We start from the raw sequence: 25,688 nt of genomic DNA, 5'->3' as shown, positions 1-25,688 counted from the left end.
ATTATAAAACCAGTTCATTGTCCTAACCTGAGCAGACTGCAGCAGAGATTGAGACGAGTTCACTGTGGAAAAGTTGTTATTCTTTGTGTTTGTTATTTTCTCTGGGTACTTACTTGGAAGGCGTTAGAATTTGAAACCTTGACTTTGTCACCTAACAAAGTTCCATACCTTCATGTGGCCTACTGTATACAACCCAGTAGTAAACAGCTTGCATAGAATTTTAAACAATATTCCCTCTCACATCTCCGACATTAAGGAAGTTCTTTTGCTATCTTTGTTTGGGCTTCGAGTTGCTGAACTGATTCACTTGTTTGATGCTTCATGCTTCTCTATGGAGCTGAATTCTGTTTTGACAACTGTTGCAAAAGTGCTGTATTTTCAAGTTGACTGTTGGATTATGAACAATGAAAAGCTAGTGTGTCTAAAGTGGAACAAGTTTATCTGCTTAAGATATAATTCCAATGTAGAAGGTGAATAAACTGTGTTGGTAGTTCCTTCCAGTGTAGTATGTCCATAGGGGCATTTATTGGGGCTTCTCACTGGCTTACACTCCTCCCCGCTCAGCCTCAAGTTCACCTACATGCTGTTCTCTTCCACTAGGAAAACGCTGCCGAGGTCCACAGTGTCGATTCTGGATGACCACATTAGCCACTACCCACAGCTAGAGGATCCCATGGGCTTCTTGAATGCATATATGGGCTTCATCAACTCCTTCTGAGCTGGAAAGAGTAGCTTCCCTGTGTTACCTCTCCCACTCCTGTATCTGTTGTGTTTTCCACTTAGGAAGAAATGCCCAAAAGAGGTCCTGGCAATTGAATACTGTTCTCACAAAAGTCCATTTTACTCACATTGGTGAACAGAATCTAGAAAAAAGGTAGCAAAAGCTCTAAGGGTGACATAATAGTCCACCTCCTGTTCCTTTGACATCTGATCAAGGGTATGGACTTACCTTTGTATTTTAGGAAATTCTGGTGAGCACTCCTTCTCATTGACTCAGAAAGACAGGCAGTAGACATTCTTCTGCATAAAAGACTTTTTTTTTTTGGTACCGGGGATCGAACTTGGGACCTTCCACTTGTGAGCCAGGCGGCGGAACCACTGAGCTAAATCCCCGGCCCCTATAAAAGACTTTTTAACACTTCTGTGAACTTTTATGAAATACTTAAAAATGATAATTTCCCATTTGGAATCCTACAGTAGAAAAATGAGGAGAGGGGGCCTGCTTACCTCTCCTTGAATGGCTTTAAGGGCACATAGTTTTTTTAAAGTTCTCTAACACAGCTTCAGTGAGAGTGAGAGTGAATCTCCCTTGTCATAACTTTGGATTTAGTTTTATCAGCTGCTTCTAATTTTAGATATTTTGTTAAAATAGATATTGTTAACAATACAGTATTTTGAGTACGCTTCTAGGCTATGATTTGCCTACAGATTATATATAAGGATACTTAACCAGCAGACCCTTACTCTGCCACAATAGTGAACCTTATTACTATGTATAATTTCTTAATAAACTGAGCTAAATCCAAACTATTTATAGACTTTCCTAAAATCACAGGACATGAAGGACCAATTGCATTCATTATATTCCAGATTTACTATTATTACCTAGAAAGACCAATTCTAACAGTGCATAACATTCTGACTCATCATACCTCAGTGCTTTAGAAGCATGTCCCTCCTGAGCCTAACTGGAGTAGAGGGAGAGGACTGTTGTGTAGTCCAGTTCCCATGCTGAATATGCACTCTTCTTGTGATGATCGCTTAGCTTCCATTGGCTGTCCCAGAGAGGCTTTCTCATGTAGCTCAGCTATTCCTGTCCTTTATAGACAGGAAAGTTCCCAGATACTTTTAAGAACAAACTGTGAAAGACCTATAAGCAAATGGTGCTGAATACTTTTTTAAAGCTACAGTTTCACTGTCTTAGTCAAAGCAGGATTATTAAGTGATTAAAATTTTTTAAAAAAAATTAGTTACTTCAAGTATAACAACTTTTAAACTGGAATAAGTATTTATTTTCTATTAATAAAAATGAATTGTGACAAAAATGGATTCTGGCTCCCCCCACCCTCTGGGATAAAATTTTCCAACATTGTCAGGAGCTTTCACACATTAAATAAAAGAATGATGGAAGTTAAGCAGCTGGAGTATAAGATAGTATTTGATTTTCAAGAGTACCCAAAGCTGCACTGTCATACCAAAGCTGACCAAATGAGAAAAATAAGGAAAAACCAGACCAAACCATGAAACACCAAAACCCATGCACAAGGACAGACATTTGCTTGATCTGCTGGCTTAGGGCCAAAGATTTAATTTGCTTCTCCAAAGTCATTAAGCTTTAGGAGTGTGATTCTGGGGAAATTCATGCCACTAGCCTAAAAGCTCACTGACAGTGAAGTGTGTCATCTTCCTCATATGAACTTATCCAACAGAAGCCAAGATAACATCTACAGGTGTTCTCTCTTTGCTTCTGACAGTCACCTGCATGGTCACACCATCTGCTAAGGCCAGCCTGGACCTCACCAATAAATCATAGCCACCTCTGTATACACCTGAGAAAAAAAAGTAAGGAAAGCCATATTAAGAACTCAAAATAAGCTCCGATAATGAAATTTATCATGCTTTACCTACATCTCCTTTCTATTATTTTAGTTTAGCTTTTCTAAAATGAAATTTGTGGGAATTGAATACTACATATCAGTTCTAGCTTTTAAAAAAATATTCCCATGAGATCAGGTACACAGAAGGTATTCAATTATCTAAGTAGGGGCGAGAGTGGGTGGCACTGGTATCTGTGTGAGAGACTGAGTATGTCAGGGCAGACATTCATCCTAAAAGAATAGCATGCAAACCAAATTATTCATTTTGACAGGGCTTCAGATTGTTACATAATGGGCTTCTGGTACAAAAGCAGGACATGGGATGCCCGTCCACAGCCCTTATTACATTTTGTAACAAAATACAGTATAAGGGAACTCTGATAGAAGTCTCTTACCTGCGAGATAGAGCGAATGGGAATTCTTGTTTTCAGGTACTTTATCTGACCTCTCACATGGTTGCATGCCCAGAAATGTGATGATGTTGTTGACAGCTTCTGTGTTGAGAAAGTTTATGCAACAGTATTAGAGAAGTTGAGCACTAGGATCTACCTTTGTACTCATATATCCTGGGAGCTGGGGCACACAGTGGTGTGGATAGTGTGTTGAGTGAGGCTACTGGCCTTGAAAATGGATGATTCAACTAGATGATAAAGACAGGTACCTGGTCTTTTAAATAAATGACTTAGGATGGATTTAATGAAAGAGGAGTTCTGGAATAACACATATGCCTATTAAGTTTTATACTGTTATATCAGACAGTACACTGGGAACACAACTGTTCTCACCTTCAAGTGTTTTGGTAGAGCTGAGGGCAAAGGTCTCTTCTTTCTCAAAGGTATCTCCCACCTCTTCCCAAGCAGCAGAAAAATTAGGCTTCAGTACCTTCTGAATGTGGTCAGACACACTAACTTCAAGATCTTCCAGCTAGTAGGTAACAAACAGCAGTCAGTAAATAGAAGTCCTTTTCATACAGAACAAAGACGGAAGGAACCAATCATTTATCACTCTGTTATATCCCTGCAGGGGCACAGGAAAAACTCTACCATCACAAAAGTTTAAATGATGTAGTCTGGATAAAGTTAATGCTGTGGGCCTTAGCACAGGAAAGTGAAAAAATAGGACATCTAGCAAGAGCCAAATTCAGATCCATACCTGTAGCCCTGAGATGCACAGCTGTCATGCTGCCACACCTAACTGCTGAATTCAGGCCACACAGTACTTTCTAAAATTCATATTCACTAAAAGGTTGATAAGTCTTCCTTCCTATGAATATTTTTCAGTCCATAATCTGGCTATATTATAAGCAAACTAAAAGTTGCTGAAGCAAAAACAGAACAACCCACTTCAAGTAAAACTGATTTCATGTATTACAGTCTCATGAAAAATAATGTGTTTTCATCTTAAACATCCCTATTACAAGTAGAAATAAGGGTGAGTTTCCTTGTTTTAATTAATTATAAAGTGGTAAATCTATTCTCTTTGCATGGTGCAATCCCATTACACAGGAGTGGTAATCTGAGAAGAACAGAAACCCCATAAATTCATGCCAGCTGTTCCTCGAAAAATGCTCTTAGGGAAGATGTCTTGTCTTAGTGTTGGAACGGTGTCAATGTTTCTACAGCGATGACTCACCACATACTCATCATCATACCCATCCTCATCTGGTACTCCAGTGTTAGGGTCACAGTCCCGGACTGTAAATTTCATGGTGCAGCTAAAGGAGCCTGCAACTGGAGGAGAAAGAGCAGGCAAGCCCATGTCAGAGGTATTACGAGCACATCGGTTCCATCATTAACGGAAGCACCATTTGTGCTGCTCTGTTTTCAAGTTAAACATATATATGCCTTATTTTCTAGGGCAGTAGTTCTCAAGGCCACATGCAAGTGAGTCAGAAAGGCAGTCTCACAAAGTAGGATGTTAAAATCTATTCTGGACTTTGGGTTAGAATAGTACAGAAGAGATGACATGGGCAAACTATTTCTGTGTTGGTGTGAAGAAAGCAGTAAGGGAAACACTTTTGGAGGCTTTTTGTCATGCTTGTCATAAGGCCCTATATGTTGAAAAAAAAAAAAACAACAATCATTGCTACAGGACCTGACAAAATAAGACACACTGATGGTAAAAAACATTACAGACCATCAGACTAACATTGACCAAATACACCTGAGTCTCAGTATTAATACTTTCAATTGTGGACTGATTTCCACAGATCACCAGAATGAACTTGCTTTAAGTCAACTTTCAATTACACTGATTAGGTCAGTAAATAGAATCTATTATTGATAAAGTCAGTGACTTAAGATGGAAAAGCAAGTGTGCAATTATATGTTTGACTGTTGGAAGTAATAAATGTTTTGATCCCCGGTACCAAAAAAAAAAGTCAAATTGGAAGTAATAAGAAATGGAGTTGGGGGTCACATTTTTGAAAAGTGTAGTTTTCATGATAATGAGGGAACTGAAGAAAAGGCATTTAGGGTGAATCCATGGTCTAAGGAAAGCCTTATAAGTACAAAAAATATTAGGAATTGGAGCATTAGGAAGCTATATGGGAGATGAGCAAGGAGAAGAAAGAATAGACTCAGATATAAAGAACGTGTATGACCAATTCCGTAGTAAGACTTTCATCTGCTTGTCTTTAAACTCACTCTGTGTTTGTCTCTCCATCCCCCATCCATCATACTGACATTACATATAAAGGAGTAAGCTAATGTACCGGACACTAAAAGACGGTTGAGACACAATCTTTTAAGTCTCTAGGAGCTGACTGTTTAGGGGTGTGTGGGCATGATCTATCTATAACATTATAACTGAATGCTGTATTCTTTAACATCAGATTTAACAGATACTGTGTGAAGTTTCAGGATTAACAGCGTGGGAAAACTATAAAACACGTGAAAGGATGTAACAGTTTAGCTGGGTCTCAAAAGATTGGAGAAGAGCTTTGGCTAGCAGAGGAAGGTAAGGACCAACAGGAAAGAGGTCAAAGTCCATGGGGTAGTTGGAAACAGTAAGGTATGCTAATACATAGGTGTTGATGAGGTTTCATTTAGGAACTGTAAAGTAATGTATTAAAAATTATTTTACAACTGCCAGGTATGGTAGCACATGCCTGTAATCCTAGTACTCAGGAGGCTGAGGCAGGAGGATCGTCATGAGTTCAAGGCCACCCTGAACTACAGAGCAAGACTCTGTTGTAAAACAACAAACTTTGGGGGGGTCATTTGAGACAATTTTGAGGTAGTCAAGAGACTGAAAGGTTAGAGATAAGCTAAATAAAATGGTGCCAAATTCAGACCACTGGTGGGAAGTCCATAAAGAATGGATCTGAATTCAGAGAGCAATGGATTCAATAGAACATGTCGAAAATTTATGACAGTAGTGGATTAATCTCTAAAGGAAAGAATATACTTATCAGCACTGCAGAATCTGTGTCAGTATTATAAGAAATTATTGTGGTTAAATTAAGGTAGGATTTTCTTCAGGAGGAATGGAAAAGAAGTATATGTTAACAGAAACCCAGCACAGGTCAATTGAGGTCTTAAAAAAATGAAAGAGACGCGAGAGGTATGGCTAAAAGTCACAAGAATGCAGCGTCAGGACAGACATTAAGTAATAAATTATATGCACTCCCGCTTAAGCAGAATATAGGCAGATGAAAAGAAGAGGAGACACAAAATTAGGGAACAATGTTGATCACTGACTGAGGCAAATTTAATTTTATGTAGAAGACAGAAGTAAATGTAAATGTAATTAAGTACATGAGACAGAAATGGACTGAGGAAGTAAATTAAGACAGGTATTAGTAGAGAAAATGTTCTTAAAACCTTGGTAGCAAATTTTTAATTAAAAGGTTTGATATAGCAAGGTATTATAGAAACTCTGGGGTGAATTTCAAAAAAGCTACTGGTGGTAATCTATGAGTGCAGTTAGAGAAGATGACTGACACTGGGTGATGAGAGGAGGGAAGAGGGACCTTTCCAGGGCAAATGCACAATACTGAATCCACCTCCATGCTATAAAGATGATAGCTTCAAGCATAAGGCAAGGCAAATAACCAAAGGGAACAGGAAAGTATGCTTTAAGGTCTACATTGGAATTGTTCTCAGAAATGGGATTCATCTTGTGAGGACAGGCTGAAAATAAGAGCCAATTTCTGAGATACATCTGAAAAGAATACAGAATTGGAGAAAAGATGGATGCTGGGAGGAAAGAGAGAGATGTGTGAATTGGCTGGGGTGCAGAACATACATTATGGCAAATGTGAGAATGGGAAATTTGGAAGGAAGTTGACAGGTCTCTACCACTGGAGGGAAGACTGGTGAGGTAAGGATGGAGTATATGAAACAATTCTAGAAAGCTTTGTAAGGATAATAAAGGAAGGGTGCATCAACAGGACAAAACACTAGAAAGAATGGGTCTGAAACAGGCTAACTGCAGCAATCCATGTACTTCTGAAGTGAACTGAGAAGGGACAGATGTAGTATAGGGTGTACGAAGTCAAGAAAGATGGTCACACACTGAGCCAAAACTGAGGAGCAAGTAACTATCCAGAAGCCACTACGGAATCCTTAGGAATGCTATATAAATGGCAGGAGTGATGCTGAAAGGTTTTTCTCTAGAACAAATATAGGAGGGAATGGAGGAACAGTACAGAAGAGCAACACTGAAGCTGCCCTGAGATGAAAAAGGCCCAGTCACTAAAGAATAACACATCAACTGAAAGGATAAGATGGTATTCCCAGGCCAAAAGTCAGGAGGTTAGAATAAAAAAGGTAAGGAGAGTAGATGCAAAGGAAAGGAAGTATTACCTGGTGTAAAGCAGAGCTAGTAGAGTAAAGATCTCAAATGGGGGGTTCTGTCAGAGTTCAAACCAGGTCTGATTGGTCACATGTGGGGCATAAAGGCCATGGGAAATATACAGAAAGGGTGAGGAGCAAATACCTGAGTAGGATGCTGCAGTAGAGTATCTCTTGAAGCTTGGAAAAAAAATTGGTAATTAAAGGACTTAGTTAATGGAAAAACTCATTAGAAAGCTGATTAAGATTAATGCTGATAAAAACCTATTGCTGACAATTTTCTTTAGAGGCTTACTTAGAGGTTGTGAACAGGTAGTTTCTCCAGAGAATGGATTATTCCTGCTAGATGGGGAATGAGTGAAGATTATGACGATGGAAGTATATCTGAAGACAGTAATTCTGCAACCCTTTCTTCTCCTGTAGAGAGATGGTAAGTGAAAGGATGACAGAGTTAAGATACTGTAGATTATTGCATAGTGTGCCATTAAAGTTGCTCAGAGAAGTTCCCTGCTTCGTGGAGACTGGCTAAAAGTGACACACATTTCCTAGGGAGTCTTGTATGAAAATGTCACCGAAGAAGAGAAGATGGAGGCTGACAAAAAAAGAAGTAGGATTTAGGCTGGGGAGTGTGTGTGTGTGTGTGTGTGTGTGTGTGTGTGTGTGTGTGAAGTATGGGTAGAGAAGGGCATTAAAGAGGGCCAGATTGTATTGCAGTAGAGAGAGGTGAGTTACATTAGATTACATCCAAAGGCAGAGAATGTAAAGAGAGGGTGGCTAAATAAGAGTGCTATGAGGCTGAAAATAAGAGTCAACTACTGAGGAGATATTTATGAAAAGAATACAGAATTAGAGAAAAGATGGATGCTGAAGCTAAGGAAGGAGAAGGATGTATGAAATGGGTAGGGGTATGCCCTCTTAGAATCTTTGCTGAATGATATCTGAAGCAAAAATATGACCAATAGACTGAAAGGTCAAGGAGTCAAAATGCAATGGATCTTAGGCAAGGCCAGTGGTGGGACTATGAAGGTCTGGACTGAACTGAGAATATACATGTATTCAGAACAGTGGAGAGGAAGCAAGAGACATGGAAGGAAAGACTATCAAATCCACAAGTATGACAAAGATGGTAGCTGGTGAAAAAAGCAACTTAATATAGGTTAACACAGCTGTTTCTCTAGGGTCAATCAAGGGAAAGAGTGGAGGAGCCTGCAGAAGACATGGAGTCACTGGAAGATTGGTAGGTACTGATATGAGGGATATGACACCATAGGTGCACCAAAGATGATGGTTAAGAGAGAAGAGAGAGACTGCTATGTAAGAGAGACTATGTACTGAGAGCACTGTACAGAATACTTAAGCTAGGCAGGGTGGTGCACACCTATACTCCCAGTACTCTGGCAAGGTGAAGGAGGAGAATCACAAGTTTGAGCCTAGCCTGGGCAATTCAGCGAGACCCTGCCTAAAAATAAAATTTTAAAAAAGGGCTGAGGATGTAGCTCACTGTGAAGGCCCCAGATTCAATCACGAGTACTGGGGGGGAAAAGAATACTTATGAGTATGAGAGGCAACCTGGGCAGAGAGGATGAGAAATGATATTTTCCAGAAGGGAAGTCCTGTAAGACCTTAATATGTGGGTTTTTCAGACAGATGTTGGGTCTTAATATCAGACTTCAACGGGAAAAGAACAAGAGCCTTAAGAGTCATGTGGAAGCTTTGGTGGGAAGTTTTAATTAGAGTGCTTGGGAGGAGATGGATTAAGATAAACTGATATAAAAAGACAATGGGAGAGCTCTCTGAATAGCTTGTAGAATGGGTGATTAATACTGTATTAGGAAATGAGTGGCTGGAGATCATGTTGGGAATCCAACTCAAGAGTAAAACTTCATTTGTTATTCTCATGTTCAGATGGTAAATAATTATACAATATGTGGGAAGGCAAATAAATCATCAAAGGGAAACAACAAATGAATGTCATGTAAAGTGCTGTAATGAAGTTACTCTTAGAAGTTACTCTACTGTGGTTTTGTCTTGTTTTGTTTTCAAACAAAAGGCACTAGAAAGAAACCTGCCTAGGGAGTGCTGTTCAAAAGGAGAAGGAGTCCATCTGAATGAAACATAGATGGTTATGAGTGGAGCTGTTCAGGAAGCTTGGTGGAAGAGTGAGTGCAGAGATAGGTTCAGGGCTAGTGCAAACATCCAGTGTGCAGAGAGTGAGCACAGTGAGCGCCCATTGTGAGGAGTCTGTTTATTCAGAAAAGACTACTGCCATGTATGGGAATACCTATATGGAGAAATAAAGGGTAGATGGAGTGGCAGTGAGGCAGATCAGGTCTATAAAAAAAGTTTCTCCCTGAAGGGAAAAACTGGTAAGATCTCACACTGGGTCATGTCAGTGAACTTGTTTGGGAAGGCTCAGTAGCAAATGAATGGGGGATCTAAGAGTGTCAGCAATATGGATAGGAGAGCGTAAGCTAACTAGGTCTATTCCATGACAGACATTTTCATTAAAAATCTGCTTAATAGGAAAGTTTAAGGGTGTTTTATTAAGATACATTCTAAAAAGGCATTGCTAGCAACACCAAGATAAATAAAGACTGGCCAATTAGGAAGCATGGGTGAGTGGTTTGTTTATAAAGGAAACTATTTCCTAAGGAATGGTTGGGAATCATGGAGGAAGTAAACTTCAGGAGAATACCTACTAATCTGTTGTTATAATAAAGGGATAGTCATTAAAATGGATAGGTAAGCTAGGGTAGAACATAATAGGACAGGAGCTTTACTGTAAGTAATGAGTGCTGTGTGAATTAGAGCAGGGTCCTGGGCTGACAAAGAAGCTGTACATTAAAGAGATCAGAAATGGTCTAGAGAGATCTGTCAGATCTCTGAAGGGGCTAAATGTTTGGTGTTACATTTGCAATGAGTGTGTGGTATAGATAGTGAGAGAGAAGAGAAGTAAAGATCTCAATGTGAATAGGCATCAGACTAGTTCTTGAAGTCTTGATAGGAAAAAAAATTTAAATAAGCACATATATAAGAATACACACTCTCAAAGACAGCACTGAATATTATTCACAGATATGGAACTATTTATTAAAATTATAAAAATAAGGTAAATATCTCCATTTATCTCATTTATATAGTGATTTTCTTCTTAAAAGGGAGAAATGATTCTATCTTGATTATATATTAAGTATTTTATTTCTATAAAAAAGGATCTGAAGCAAAATAACAAAGTTAAAATATGAAAAAGTGAGGGAGTGGCTGTACAAATTCTAGGGTGATGGAGTTTTAGTTAAAAGACTTGGTTGATAAAAAAGCTCAGAGGAGGAAGATTAGGATGAATCTTGTTAATAAAAGACATTGACAGTAACCTGAAAAACACTGGTTTAGAAATATGGCTGGGTATTTATCTGGTAAAGACGATGATCTGTATTTGGTGAGAAAGGTGTGTTATTAAAAGAGTACCAGTCAAAAACACACCCTTTGATAAGATAATGTATTCATTACTATGAGTATTGAGGAAGCCAGTAATACCATTATAGATGTTAATATATAAGTGCAAATAACTGAAGGAAATTAAGAACTTCCTGAAGTATGTTCTTTGCTCAGAACAAAAGTGTCACACTAGAACTGGATGTCAAGTGAGAGAAATTACTGAGACATGGATAAGAAAAAAAAAAAAGAAAGGAGCAGAGAGAAATGAAAGCTGATGTAAATAAGGACAGGGGGTTGTAGGATTTAGGCTGCGGTATAAAGCATGCAGTTTTCCAAACGTGTTAGACCAGTATTAGTAAGGGCCAGGGTGAGAAGCATCGAGACACGAGAATTAAAAGTTCAGTGAAGAGTTGTATTTTAAACCTGATATCAGGCAATAGAGATAAGAGGGAGATGAGAATGTGACAAAATAAGAATTTGAGAATGAAAAAGAAAAAAAAAGAAGAAAGCTGGGCATGGTGGCCCATACCTGTAATTCTAGCACTTGAGAGGCTGAGACAAAAGGATTGCTGTGAGTTAGAGGCTAGCCTAGGATATATAATGATGTCTTGAGTGAGAGAGAGAGACAGAAAGAGAGAGAAGCAGAGGAGAGATTGAATTTATGATATATTGCTGCCCAGAAAGCTTTGTTAGAAAAAGATTTGAAAAAATTGGTGTACAATACAATGGGAAATTAAGAGGGAGATTAACAGACATAAAATGGGCCAGAGATGGAATCATAGGCAAGTCCAGACTTTCTGGATGGTGGAAACACTCACTACCAAGTGCAAGAAATAGGAAGACAATAGGCTGAATACTGAATGGTGAGTATTAAAGAGTGTACGTATTCAAAAAATAATTAAATCCATTGGAAAGATCTAGCTGAAAAACAATAGAATGTTGAAATAAATGTCAGAGGAGTTCATAGCAAAAAGAGAAAGATAAAGAGAAAAGGAGAAGAGCACTATTCAAGTTGTTTAAAGATAGAAAGACAGTGGCACAGATTTTGATGGAAAAAATGGCTACTGCTCCACACTTAGGCCAAGTCTTGACAGAAGAAAAAGAAAATAGAGACTAGCCAGTAAGTATGGGAACACAGAGGATAGCCAGGAAATACTGTATAAATTACAGAACAGTTTTCAGAAGGTGATGCAGATATCACCTGCTCTCTAGTCACATGATGTAAATACTAGCTAACATAAAAAGTTTTTCTTTGGGGAGTGCTGGGGATTGAACCCAAGGCCTTTGCACTGAGCTACATCCCAGTTCATTTTTACTGGTTTTTTTGGTACGGGGATCAAACTCGGGTCCTTGCACTTGCGAGGCAGGTTGGAACCACTGAGCTAAATCCTTGGCCCTTTTACTTTTTATTTTGAGACAAGGTCTTGTTAAGTTGCTCAGGCTGGGCTTAAACTTGTGATCCTCCTGTCTCAACCTCCCATAGACCTGACAGTACAGGTGTGCAACACCATGCCCAGCTAGAAAAGTTCCTATATATATATCACCATATGCTTGCAAAACTTGGTACAGTGAGTTACCATTCTTGTGCTAACAAAAATTATTTGCTTGCACACAAATCTGCTCAGAAAGGTATATTTTTGATGTGGTCATAGCTCTTCTACCAGTAGGCTCACTTTCTATGCACAAGGATTTTTTTATGTTGCACAATGCTCCTGTCATCTTCCCTACAGTATGGGTGGGACAACTGAAGAAACTCATCAATTGGTAAGTAAACATTTCCAAAGTATTTCTTCTTTACATAATTCATTAAAAATATATATATTTGTTATTTATCTTGAAAATATGTCATATTTCTTACAGTATAAAAGGGAAATGCCAATTGTTGTCTTTAATGTAGTATGGAATCATTTTGCACCACACATATCTGCTGTTGAATGAATTCTTTGTAAATTAATTAGGCATTTGTCTTTTAAAATGGTTTATATTTTAAGGAATTCTTAGGTTTTTATTGGTGTTTTAGTGGTGGTTAGGAAAATTACTTAAAAAGCAGTTGAGTCAGGAAGAGTACTGTCTAGTGAGGCAATTCAACAAGAAAGAAGGGGTGAAGATAAAGTTGGTAACTAAATATAGGACACAGGAGGGACAGTGTCCAGGAAAGTAGATCTGCAAAGAAAACTGTAGTTGACAGAAAAGTTAGAGTCAGGCTTAGTGAACTGGACACAAAATAAGGCAAGAGGCAGGGATCCTACTAAGAAACAAACAGAACCAAAGCAATTCAGCACAGTATGTAGGAAAGCAAAAATATAAAAATGGATTGAGCAATGAATGTAGAACAAGAAAAGGTACCTAACAGAAAATAATAGGACTGATACATAGTAAATGGATGGTTAACAAAAATTGTTTTTCTAAGGCAGAACAGAATAGGAATAAAAGAAGAAAGTAGGTGGAAAAGCACTGTAAAATTTACTTTTAGATGGAAAATGACATGTAAGGATGACACTATGAAGAACAAGATAGTATAATTTTAACAAATGAGATAAGAATATAGGTAGAAACTAAGTAAAAAAAAGTACTTCATAGATTTGATAACACTTCAAAGCAATGTGAGTAAATACAAGGCCAGCTAGCTTCACAATAAGGAAACCCAGCAACAGTGAGATCAGCAGAAGAATATAAACCAAGAAAAGGGATACAGGATATAAGAGGAGCTAAAGATAGTGAAAGAAAAAGAAATGAAGGTAGGAAAGCAAGTGAGAAGACAACTAAATGTATCAGAGTGGAATGTTAGAAAAAAGCAAAATGGCTAAGACAGATTGAACTGTAAATTTGAATCTAATTCGCAACAAAAAAGAAGAAATTAAGAAATGAGTAAAGAGGAACTGAAGCAAGATAGCAGAGAGAGCACCAGGTAGAGAATGGCATTGAAATGTGCACATCCATATTTGGAAAGGACAGCTACCAGCCTCAGAAAAGATGATGCCAAACAATGGCTAAAAGAGGGCAGAGGTTTCAAGGTATCAAACAAGAAAGAGAAAGGAAGTTACAGAACGGATAAGGCAAATCAGTATAATTTACAACACAGATCTTTTAGACAAATCATTTAACAGAGTCTGAGGGTGAAGTACAAAAATAAGGAATGGGACAACAAGTTCTAAGCACTTGTTTTAAAAATATAGTAAAGAAATTGCTTTTGTGAGAATTCAATGCTGCTTTCAGAGTTGGAAAAATACTGACAATGTTGAGTAAGGTAATATAAACTGAATTATGAATATGGTGCGTGAAAAAGGAAGACATACTTGAAAAGTAAGTAAAAAGGGCATTGTCTGATTGGCAATGACTTTCAAGAGGAAAAGGAAACAAACAAATAAGGGGAAGACACAATTATATAATGCAGATGGGGTGGAGGTGTTGTATGTGAAAGAGGAATCCAGGGAAGGGAATGTGGTAGCTCCAAGAAGCAGAATGCCAGGTCTGCATCAGAGTGGATGTGCTGAGATCCTTGAGTGAGGACGTCAGATGGCCACCACTGGAACGCTGGGGGCCTGAAATGGGAGGGTGAGGCCCAGGGGCACAGGGAGCACAGGGGGCACCCACAGCAGTGATTCTTACCGGGGATGGGGGGTGGGTTCCACCCGAGGGGGCTGTGGGCATGGCCCCAGGGAGGCCTGTCAGGACACGGGAGGGGAGCAGGGTTCTGCTCACAGACAGTAAACAACAGCAGCAAAGGGACCCAGAAGATGGTTCTGATAGGCCACCTGTGGGTCGTGCATCCTCGGGTGAGAATCACTGGTGGAAGGGCGAGAACGGAGGCTGGGCAGAGATGGGAGGGGAGCAGATGAGGCCTGTGAGTGGGGATAGATACAGGCATCAGAGTTGTGACTGTCAGAGCTGGCTGAGGGTGACAGGGAGCCCAGGGATGTCGCAGAGAGGTACCTGGAAGGATGAGGGCCAAGTGGGGATTTCCTGTCAAGGTCGGGGAAGGCAGCACCAGAGGGGAATGGGGCTAGTGCTGAAGGAGAGCTCATGAAGAGATCAGTGCTGAGGTGGGAGGCAGAGGAGGAGGAGGATATGAGAGACTGGGATGGAGGGGCTGCCTGGAAGAGAGAGCTGTGAGGCTCAGCAGTAGTCAGGTTGCCAGCGGGCAGGTGTGTGAGATGGGGTGGGCATTGCAGTGTCAGGAGTGAGGGCAGAGGAAAAAGCATGTGGCACAGGAACATGGTGGGAGAAGAGGCAGATGTTTCCAAGAGTGTTTTCAGAAGACTGAAAGAAAGGAGAAAGGAAACATGAAAGACACAGGGGCCACGGATGTGAAGTTCTTCAAGGAGACCACAGCTGGGGCCACAGGGACAGCTGGCCAGAATGTATCGCCAGTATGGTCTATCTGAGGCTAAGATGCCTGAATGTGGCAGAGCACTGGGTGTGGGGGACACGTGAAGATGGGAGTGGACACCCAAGGACTAATGCTCAGCCAGATGATTCACAGAGGGCTGCTGAAAGCATGGCTGATTGGAGGGTGTGGCTGCATCTCCTTAAGCAGTACAGAGGAAAGCAGGCAAGAGGATCAGCTGCAACCAGCAGAGGAAGAGAGGAGGTGAGGGGTGTGCAGCATGTTGGGAGCAGGCTGATAAAGAGCAGAGGGAAGAGTCAGCAGGGGAGAGAGAAGAGGGCTACTGAAAGGGTCAGCAAAGGTACTGCAGCATGGAAGGCACATCAGGGCCAAGGAGAAGGGAGAAAGTGATGGATCTGGCGGGCCGGCTCAGGGAACAAAAGTGCACAGCACAGGTAACAGAGAGTATGGGGAAATGAGAATGAGGTTGTAACATGAGTGAGTTGTAATGTTTATGGGAACCTGTGATCACTGAAGACCAGTGTCAAACAAGGAAATGGCAAGGTGATGGCCCGGTGAACAAGTCTGAAACAGGAAATAATAGTCTCTAATATGGTGGAAATGAGAGGGTGGCATGGTCATGGGTGAATTCAGATAGCAGATGGACTCAGCAGACCACATTGGGAACAAAGAGACCAGCAATGGTGGCATAGTGAGGACTTATCAGGAAGGCAGCAGGCACTATGGGTGGGACTTCTGAGTGCATATATTGGGGCATGGCAAGAGAAGGACTGGATGTCAAAGAAGAAGTAGAGGGTCTTTGGAAAGGACAGCAGGAGAAAATGCAGTGGATGGCTGTGCAAGGGTTACGTCTGAATCCAGAGTGGTAAGAGAAAGGCATTGGAGCTGCACTGACATAGGAAGGTGGTATGTGTGATGTCAAGTATATGGGTTGACTGCAACACAGTGTACAGGAGGCATATAAGGGGATCAATCTTGAACAGGGGCTAGTGAGGAAAAGAGGGTAGATGGAATGCAGAATTCCCAAATTGGAGATGTTGGAAGATCTGAGAGGACAAGTTGGTGGATGGGTGGTATCAGTGTCAGATCGTAGGAGCAGAGAGGAAGATCAAAAGCCCTGGCATTTGCAGAATGGGGAGCTAAGGTAATAGTGGGACACAGGGCCAAAGGCATGAGTAAAACAGACAAAACCAGGTAGGGTTGCACTTTCAGATGGCTCCAGCACCGACAGCACTGGCAGGTAATCTCAGGGACATGGGGATGGACTCATGCAGACTGAGTCTAGAATGTAGCTAGAAAGATGCTTGCAAATAGAAGAGGAGATATTTTAAAAAATCATTCATTATATCTGTTCTTCCAAATTCCAGAGTGGCTGGAAGGTTGGACATGTAGTGCATAGGGGATTGACTCCATAGTCACACTGAAATTGGTGTAGGAGGTTCACTCTAGAACCCAATGGGGCATCATGAATTTAATATGAGACAAACAGCAATCCAGGAGGAAGCAATGCTCTAGAGGTAGGGGCTTTAGGGACTGGATGAAGGGATTATATTTCAGGCCACCTGATCCAGAGTACAAGAGAAGAGACAGTGGCCCCTACATAAGAAGAGAGTCTTAAAATCTGAACACAAGCATTGTGAAGGTAATGTGCCAAGACAGAAGAAACACGTAGGACTCAAACAAACATTAGGGGTCCTATGAGGGCAAGCTCTTGGAGCAAGGATGCATCTGGCTAGTAGGGCCTTACTAGGGGAAATGGAAATTACAAAGGAAGGGCGGAGGAAGAAGTGGTAAGAATAGCTATAGAGTTTTGTGGGTACCTACTTAATAGAAAGGGACCAGAAAAGAGGAACAATTTTAGTGAAGGAGAAGTAGGAAAAGAGAGCCTATCAGAAGAAATAGGTGGAAAACAATGGAAGAAGTGGTAGTCAAAGGTTTGAAAAGAGAAACTGAATAGGGAGAGGATGAAAAGAGTTTGAGTAGTGAGAGCAGAACTAAGGAGTGAGCAGACTGATAATGGAGAAAGGAGTGAATACCAAAGTGGGCAGGTGGTAGGCAGTTGAGAGAAGTACAGCCCAGAGATGAGGCAGGGAGCCATCCCTTGGCCAGGAGGAGAAAGAAAAGAAATGGCCACAGAAAGCAAGGCAGCAAGAAAGGATGAGGGAAGATGATATGAAAAGGAGGTCATATGGAAGACAGATGGGGCAGGAGGCATACAGGAAGGATGGAGAAAATGGGGTGGGGGTGGGGACGGGTTGGTGAGACAGACTGGACAGCAATAGGAGAAGAAGAAGGGGCCATACCAAGTGGGAATGAAGACACATACAGTGCTCAGGCTAGTCTTGAAGGCAAAGCACAAAGGGGTCGAAAGCAACAGGGAGAGAGGACTGTGTGGTCTTAAAGCCTTGAGTATTATTGCAAGAATGCACATTTTGGGCCAGGCTCGACTATGGACTAGGTAGGGAAGAATGGGCTGAGGTGGGTCAATGCAGGTGTTGGGGCTTTGGATGGAGATTGGGTTAGGGTAGACTGAGTAGGACTAGAGAGCATGGTTGGAACAGCAGTGTTAAGTGGTGGGGAAGGGTGAGTTTGGGGATGGGTTTGGGACTTGAGGCAGGACCCAGACAAACAGGTAATAATCCTGCTGAAAAAACCTGGTTGAAGATTCTGATTGTTGAGCTTAATGAATACAGGTTGGGAAAGGCTACTGAGTCCACTCAAGAAATACAGAGGAGCTTTAAGTAGGGGTGGAAGGGAGGGCAGAGGTAAGGAGCTGGTTTGTAGGAAACTAAGGACATCCAGACCAAAGGAGTAGTCATGAAGGGCTGCTTTTCTGTGTCTAGAAATAGGAGATTAATGAAAAAGAGATCATATGATAGTACTTGCTCAGGAAAACCACACTTGAGTCAAGGATACAGACAGGAAGTTGGAGTCATATCAGAGTAGGAGGGCATGATAGATGGGAACAGGCTTTCAAAAGAACAACTCTCATGCAGACTGGGATTCGGTTGAGTCCTGTATCAAGGAATAAATAGGGAAGGGAACCCAGTGGCTCCAAGAGTACAGTGCTAGGTCTACATCAGAGGGGGATGTGCTGCGTGAGAACATCAGATGGCCACCACTGGAACGCTGGGGCCTGAGGGTGAGGCCCAGGGAGCACAGGGGGCACCCACAGCAGTGATTCTTACCAGGGATGGGGGTGGGTTCCACCCGAGGTGGGCTGTGGGCATGGCCCCAGGGAGGCCTGTCAGGACACGGGAAGGGAGCAGGGTTCTGCTCACAGACAGTAAACAACAGCAGCAAAGGGACCCAGAAGATGGTTCTGATAGGCCACCTGCGGGTCGTGCATCCTCGGGTGAGAATCACTGGTGGAAGGGCGAGAACGGAGGCTGGGCAGAGATGGGAGGGGAGGAAATGAGGCCTGTGAGTGGGGGTAGATGGAGGCATCAGAGTCGTGACTGTCAGAGCTGACTGAGTGTGACAGGGAGCCCAGGGATGCCGCAGAGAGGTGTCTGGAAGGATGAAGGCTGAATGGGGATTTCCTGTCAAGGTCAGGGAGGGCAGTGGCAGCACCATGGTCCCAGCTGAGGACTGAGGTGGAGGAGTGAGGCAGAGAGAGATGACAGTGCACAAAGGAAGAGGGTGGGCTGGGGGTAGGCAGAGAGCAGGGCCCATGGTCCAGGGGAAGGAAAGGCAGCAGCAGAGGGGCATGGGGCCAGTGCTGAAGGAGAGCTCAGGATGAGATGAGTGCTGAGGTGGGAGGTGGAGGCCGAGGCCAAGGAGGAACAGGAGAGAGCATGGGATGGAGGAGCTGCCTGGAAGGGACAGCTGTGAGGCCCGGCAGCAGGTGGGGTTGCCAGCGGGCATGTATTTGAGGGGATGGGGTGGGCATGTGTGGCGGCAGGAGTGAGGGCAGAAGATAAAAGCATGTGGCACAGGATCGTGGTGGGAGAATCAGAGGCAGATGTTTCCAAGAATGTTTTCAGAATAGTGTGAAAGTAAGGATGAGAATGGCAATGTGATAGGTTCCTGGTACCATGGATGTTGGAACTGGAAGGACCTGACAGCTGGGGCCACAGTGTAGTGAGCAAGGTGTTCGGCTGGTGCATGTGTCAGTGCAGTGTGACAAGGCTGCGGTAAAGCTGTGAGCACCTAGGGAAGGTCAAGAAAGGAAAAAATATCCAAGGGGACTAAGGAAGGGAATTAGATGATTCTCAGGCCTGGGAGTATGGCAATCGGGAGGGTGCAGAGAACTCTGTTACATATTTGAAAAGGAAAGCAGGAGAAAAGATCAATCTGGGATTAGAAGAGGAGAGAAGAGGTGAGGAGTCTTCAACCTAGGACAGATCATGACAGCTGAGGTGGGCCAATTGGCAAGAAGAATGAGAAAGATGAAAGAAAAAGCAGCTAAGAGAATTACTGTGAGGATCAGGGAAGGCACTACACCAAGGGAGAATGACAAGGACAGTAAAGGCAGAAGCAACACAGGATACAGGAACTTTTCCTTAAGGCGGGCAAAGTGTGTAAGAAAGCCCAGGAAGACAAAGACCTGGAGGGAAGATTAACATAAGTAGAACATGAAGGAGAAGTGAGAGGGGGCCAAAGAAGAATAAGGCTGTAGTGGTCATGACACCTTGACAATGTTGGACATCTCTTTATCAGTGATATGCATGGTAAGATAATGAAAGGTTGGAGAAGGGCACTAATAAAGACACAACTGTCTCCAATGTGGTAGAATTCAGAAGCTAGGATGGTTAAGGGAGAATTCAAATAGCAGATGGGCTCAGTAGAACACTATGGCAAAGAGGCTGGCAATGGTGGTAGTAGTCAGAACAGATTAGGAAGGGAGGGAACACTAAGGGAAAGACTCTTGAGTCCATGGATTGACTGGGAGGTTGCAGGAAGTAGGAGTGGCCATTGAAGAGAAAGTGGAGAGTCTCTGGAAAGTGACAGCCGGAAAAAATACCAGGGATGGCTGTGTGAGGGTTAAACTCACATCAAGGCTGGAAAACGATGCTGGAACTGGGCTTCCATGGGAAAGTATCTGTGGGATTGGGATTGGGTCAGGGTTGGTGATGTGAAGACAAAGTGACGGGAAAGGCTGTGGTTATGAGACACCCTTGTGAGTTTATGGTAGCTTCAGTGAAAGGGAAGAGGCCAGTATAGAAAGGAGGAAGGCAGGGCTGGGGATTTAGCTCAGTGGTTTTGCCACCTGATGTGGAAGCATAAGGACCCGAGTTCGATCCCAGATACAAAAAAAAAGGAGGAAGGCAGGCAGAATGCTGAGTTCTCACACTAAAGGTGCCAGCAAGATCTCAGGGGACAAGTTGGTGGGATGGGTAGTATCAAGGACAGGTCTTAGAAGCAGAGCAAAGACAGAAGCAAAAGCCAGGGTGTTCAAAGAATGAGGGCCTACAGAGATTGTGGGCCACAGAGATTTTGTAAAACAAAACTGAGCAGTTTTGCACTTTAAGATGCCTTCTGCAAAGATAGCACTGGCAGATAACCAAAGGGACATGGAGATGGACTCATGCAGATTCAGTCCAGCACATGGGAGACAGATGCTTGCAAATAGCAGAGGAGCATCTGGGAGGCAATGTGGAACAGGCATTTCGCATTGACCACTGCAGCTGTGCTTCCATTGTTCAAGGGTGGCTAAAAGGAGACAGGTGTCCTGTCCCATGCTGTAGAGATGCAAAAGACAGAGTGAAGCTGCAGGTGAGAAGTGGAAACTAGAACCCACTGAGGTGGTGTAGGTTTAGGATGAGAAGGTGAGGAACCTAGGTAATAAAATGTAAAGGAAATATAGTGCAAGGCCCTAGGGGCTGTGAACTTAGGAGTTTCACAGGCCAAGCTTTTGTTTTGTTTTGGTTAGCTGATCCAGAGAACAAGAAAGAAAAGAAACAGGATGGAGAATGGTACCTATGTAAAAAGCAGGACTTCAAATCTGAAAATCAGTGTTTTAATGTAGTGGGATCAAGAGAGAAAGAGAAAACAAAGGGGACCCTTGAGGTTGTGGGAGGGCAACTGTGATGACTGTGGTGTATTCCCTGGGCTCAACCCCAGAGAAAGAAGAACAAAGGAGGAGAGGAAAGATCAAAAGAAAGCAGTGGGGACACTGGTGTTAGACTTCTGAGGAACTCACTGGGTGGAGAAGGAAGAGCAGAGAAGAAAGTACACTGGAGTGGTAGGAATGGAAGCGAGGAAGGAAGGAAAGGAAGGAAAAGGCAGCCTAAAGGTAGGTGGAGACTAGAACAAATGGAAGATGCAAATGAGTAACAGCTGATGGTGCCAGAAGAGATGGTAGTGGGGAGAGGATGAAAGGAATTTGAAAAGGAGAGCAGGTCTAGGAAGAGCAGACTCCTAATAGAAATGAGGCATGAATCTGATGAAGTAGTAGCAACTAGATAGTTGAGAAAGTATGGCCATAGAGAAGAGGCAGGGAGGAATTTGTAGGCAACAAAGAATGGGCAATAAGTAGCAAGTCGGCAAGTAAAATGTGACTATGGGACAATGATGCAGCACAGCAGGGGAGTCCCTTATGGAAGACAAACAGAGCAGCAGGAGGCACCCAGGGAGGATGGAGAGCGGAGAGTGGAGTGGGAGGGAGACTGCTGACAGCAATGGGACCAGGGAGGAGGGGTGGCACCTGCCTGCAAGGATCGGCACAAGGAGGGCAAGGTAGAAAGGGGTAGAAGGCAATGCATAAAAAAAAAAAGAGTTCTCTTAAAGCCTTGAATGTTGCTGAGTGCAAAAATTCAGGCCAGGCTTTTACTGGGAATTCAACTGGGATGGAGTCTAGTTTGGGAGACAAGATGGCAGGGTTGGGAATAGTGGGTTGAAGGTGGGGAGAGGAAGGGGTTAGTGGATAAGTAGGGGTTAAGGGGTAGGAGACATGAGCCAGGCTCCAGGCATTGAAAAGTGAACCTTACTGATATGACTCAGGAGAAGATTTCATGTCCACTGTTGATGTTGATAAATATAGGCTGGCAATACTATTGGATTTACCCCAAAATAAGAAAGAGAGTTAACAGCTGCAGGTAGGGCAGAAAAGAGGCAAAAGTAAGGGACTGCTTTGTAGGACAAAGGAGGGATTTACAGACCAAAGTAAAAGACTCTGTAGAGGCTGTTTGTCTCTAATCAAAAAAGAAGAGGGTAGTTTAAGAAAAGGGGATAACAGTAAGCATACAGAAGGACCAGATTAGGGCCAAAATACTGATGGAATGCCTGAGGGTCAAATCAGATGGGGGTCACCATAAACAGGGAGAAGTATGTATGTTAAATAGCTCTCATGCAGATGTGAGTTGGGGTGTTCTATGTAAAGGGAATACAGGGAGGGGAACATGGTGGTTCCAGGAGAGTGCCGGGTCTGCTGACATCCTTGAGTGAGGACGTCAGATGGCTACCACTGGAACGCTGGGACCTGAAATGGGAGGGCGAGGCCCAGAGGGCACAGGGAGCACAGGGGGCACCCACAGCAGTGATTCTTACCGGGGATGGGGGGGGTGCTCCACCCGAGGGGGGCTGTGGGCATAGCCCCAGGGAGGCCTGTCAGGACACGGGAGGGGAGCAGGGTTCTGCTCACAGACAGTAAACAACAGCAGCAAAGGGACCCAGAAGATGGTTCTGATAGGCCACCTGTGGGTCGTGCGTCCTCGGGTGAGAATCACTGGTGGAAGGGCGAGAATGGAGGCTGGGCAGAGATGGGAGGGGAGCGGATGAGGCCTGTGAATGGGGGTAGATGGGGGCATCAGAGTTGTGACTGTCAGAGCTGGCTGAGGGTGACAGGGAGCCCAGGGATGTCACAAAGAGGCACCTGGAAGGATGAAAGGTCAGGATGCCAGCCGGCACGTGTGTGAAGGAATGGAGTAGGCATGTGTGGTGAATAAAAGCATGTGGCACAGGAACATGGTCAGAGAATCAGAGGCAGATGTTCTCTCAGAGAAGAGTCTGAATGAAAAAAGGTAAAAGAACTCCTAAAAGGCACAGGGAGCCATGTTGTTGGTGCCAGAAAACACGTATCTAAAGACAGAGATGCAACCATGAGCTGCTGAGCAGAGTACATGGATTCTGTACAGTTTCTGATTAAAAGAAGATGGAATATTCTGGATCAACAGGAAGTGTGAGCAGATCTAGGCTGAAGTATGCACCAAAGAAGGCTACTGAGCTGATTGGACCATGACAGATGGCAGCTAAAAGTGGAGGGTGGGGAAAGTAACATCCTTTACTATGCAGTAGAGGAAAGCAGGAGAAAAAAATTAACCATCAGGAACTAGAGGAGGGGATCAGAGTTTTAACCCATGGAGAGAGTGACAGGGAAGATAGCTCAATGGACAACAAGAATAAAAAAGAGCAAGAAGGAGCCTCCAGTTGAGAGGAGAGGAGTGCTGAGAGGATCAAAGAATGCACTTAGCCAATCGAGGCAAATGCCAGGCGCAAGTAGGCAAGTATTAGGGATCTCTTCCCCACCTGTGAGGCAAAGTGAGACGAAGTCCCTGGAAGCAAAAAAATATGGCATGGATAGACACGCAAGGAATGAAGAACAAATGAGAGGAGGTTTAAAGAAATGAGTCCATAGGGCTGGGGATTTAGCTCAGTGGTTCCTGTGCCTGCCCTGCCAACACAAGGTCCCGAGTTTGATCCCCGGTACCAAAAAAAACGAAACAAGAAATGAGTCCATAGCAGTTGTGGCACCTCAGAAATACTGGGTCCACTGTATCAATAAATAGCATATTAAGATGAAGAGAGGTCAGGGGTAATCATTCCAAGAGGGGAGGTGACTATCAGCAAAGCAGCACAAACAAGCTAGGATGGCCAGGGTTGAATTCAAACAGCAGATGGGCTCTGTAGAGTACAAAAATGGGAACAAAAAGGCTGGCAATGCTGGCAAAGTAGGCAGAGCATGTCAGGAAGGCAGTTCAAACCGAGGGAAAGACTTCTGTGTCACAGGGAATGGCAGTGCAAGGCTTAAATACATATCTGGGCAAAGACAAGTAGTTGGGCTGCCACGAAAAAGTGCCTATGGGAGTTGGGTCATGGAACGTGATGAGATGGGAAGAGAAATAAATGGGAGAGACTCTTATGAGTTAGTGGTGGCTTCAGTGATGGCCCACTTGGAGAAGGGAAGGTGGAATGCAGAGCTGCCTAACTATGTGTGTTGGCAGATCACACAGGAGTGGGTACTGGGATAGGAAGTATCAAAACCATACCTTAGAAGCGGAGCAAAAAGACAAGAAACCCTAGACATTTGCAGAAGAGAACAGTATGGAAAAAAGGGGCAACAAAGAGAACCAAGCAGTATTGCAAATTACTACCAGTCTTGCACAGGCAGTATTGGCAGGGAACCTCAGGGACATGGCTAGGGACTCAAGAGGAGCGAGTCCTGTGTGTGGGTAGAAAGATGCTTGCAAATGACAGGGGCAGCTGAGAGATGATGCGGAACAGGCACTTTTCAGTGAACAATGCAGCTGTGCTTCTATTATGCCTGAAAGGAGAGAGGTGTCTGTCCCATACAGAGACTCCAGAGGACAGAGTAAAGCCTGGACTGGGGAAACGTCAAAACACAGTGATTTCAAAGGCTTGGTGGAGAAAGTAAAGAATGAAGTAACTTGGTCCTGCAGAGCACAGCAAGGCCCTGAGGAGACATTAGAGGTTGATGATCCAGATGACAAGGGAGGAAGAAGGCAAAACAGGATGGGAAGTGGTGCCTGTGTAAGAAAAAGACATAAACTTGTGATCATGTGTTTCAGCAGGTGGTGCAGCCATAATATCGAACATGAAAGATCCAGTTGACACAATAAGTGGTGGGAGGCAGCTGCACGGACAGAGCTATATTTCTCACATAGGGCATGCTAGGGAGCAAATGCAAGAGAGGAAACAAAGAATTGCAGGAGTGGCTGTAGAGTTTGTGTCAGCTAGTTTATTTTGTTTTTGGTACCGAGGGTCGAACTCAGGTCCTTGCGCTTGTGCAGCAGGCGGCAAAACCACTGAGCTAAATCCCTGGCCCTGTGTCAGCTTGTTTGATGGGAAGGGAAGAGCAAAGAAGAAGGCTGGCGTGGGAAAGGCGAAGGAAAAGGTATCCTAAGGGAATGCGGATTTGGGGATCTATGAAAGATCCAGCCAGTGGCCAAGAATGGCTGCAGAAGTGGGGCTGGGACAGGGATGGAAAGAGTTTGAGCGCAGGCGGCACGGACAGGGAGACAGCAGAGCCTATGGAGAAAAGAGGCATGGGAATCTGATGAAGTGGCAGGGACTAGCTGAGAGAAGTATGGCCCCAGAGAAGAGGCAGAGAGGCTTTCCTTGGCCAGAGAATGAAGAGAAGAAAGGGCTGGCAAGAGATAGGCAGCAAGAAAGGATGTGGTTATGAGAGGAGAATCAGGGAAAGGGACAGCCACCCACGGGACACAGACAGGGTGGCAGGAGGCACCCAGGGAGGATGGAGAGCAGAGGAGGGAGACAGGCTGGACAGCAACAGGGGACCAGGGAGGAGGGTGGCACCAGATTTGGAATGAA

General features: G+C 43.4%; 2 protein-coding genes across 7 annotated transcripts in view; one reads left to right on the top strand and one right to left on the bottom strand.

The window, feature by feature from the left end:
* Positions 1-24,726, top strand: part of Mest (mesoderm specific transcript) — a 41,269-nt gene extending 16,543 nt beyond the window's left edge. For 3 of the 5 annotated variants that reach the window (XM_004856324.3, XM_004856325.4, XM_087204528.1), the window contains one exon: positions 601-24,726. In XM_004856324.3, coding sequence (XP_004856381.2) covers positions 601-718 — 118 coding nt within the window. In that variant the 3' untranslated portion in view covers positions 719-24,726. The remainder of the gene's footprint in view (positions 1-600) is intronic. The other 2 variants (XR_015448688.1, XM_087204529.1) reach the window with 2 other exon arrangements.
* Copg2 (coat protein complex I subunit gamma 2) overlaps positions 1,987-25,688 on the bottom strand; it is a 124,612-nt gene continuing 100,910 nt past the window's right edge. For both annotated transcript variants that reach the window (XM_004856323.3, XM_021237587.2), the window contains exons 21-24: positions 4,230-4,327; positions 3,383-3,521; positions 2,993-3,091; positions 1,987-2,549 (exon numbers count right to left, since the gene is read on the bottom strand). In XM_004856323.3, the coding sequence (XP_004856380.1) occupies positions 2,419-2,549; positions 2,993-3,091; positions 3,383-3,521; positions 4,230-4,327 (467 nt within the window). In that variant the 3' untranslated portion in view covers positions 1,987-2,418. The remainder of the gene's footprint in view (positions 2,550-2,992; positions 3,092-3,382; positions 3,522-4,229; positions 4,328-25,688) is intronic.

The sequence above is a fragment of the Heterocephalus glaber genome, unplaced genomic scaffold (assembly GCF_053883595.1).
Source record: "Heterocephalus glaber isolate CG9 unplaced genomic scaffold, H.glaber_assembly_v1.0 deba00000546, whole genome shotgun sequence".
NCBI classification, from domain to species: Eukaryota; Metazoa; Chordata; class Mammalia; order Rodentia; family Bathyergidae; genus Heterocephalus; species Heterocephalus glaber.
This window is presented reverse-complemented; position numbering and strand designations above follow the sequence as displayed.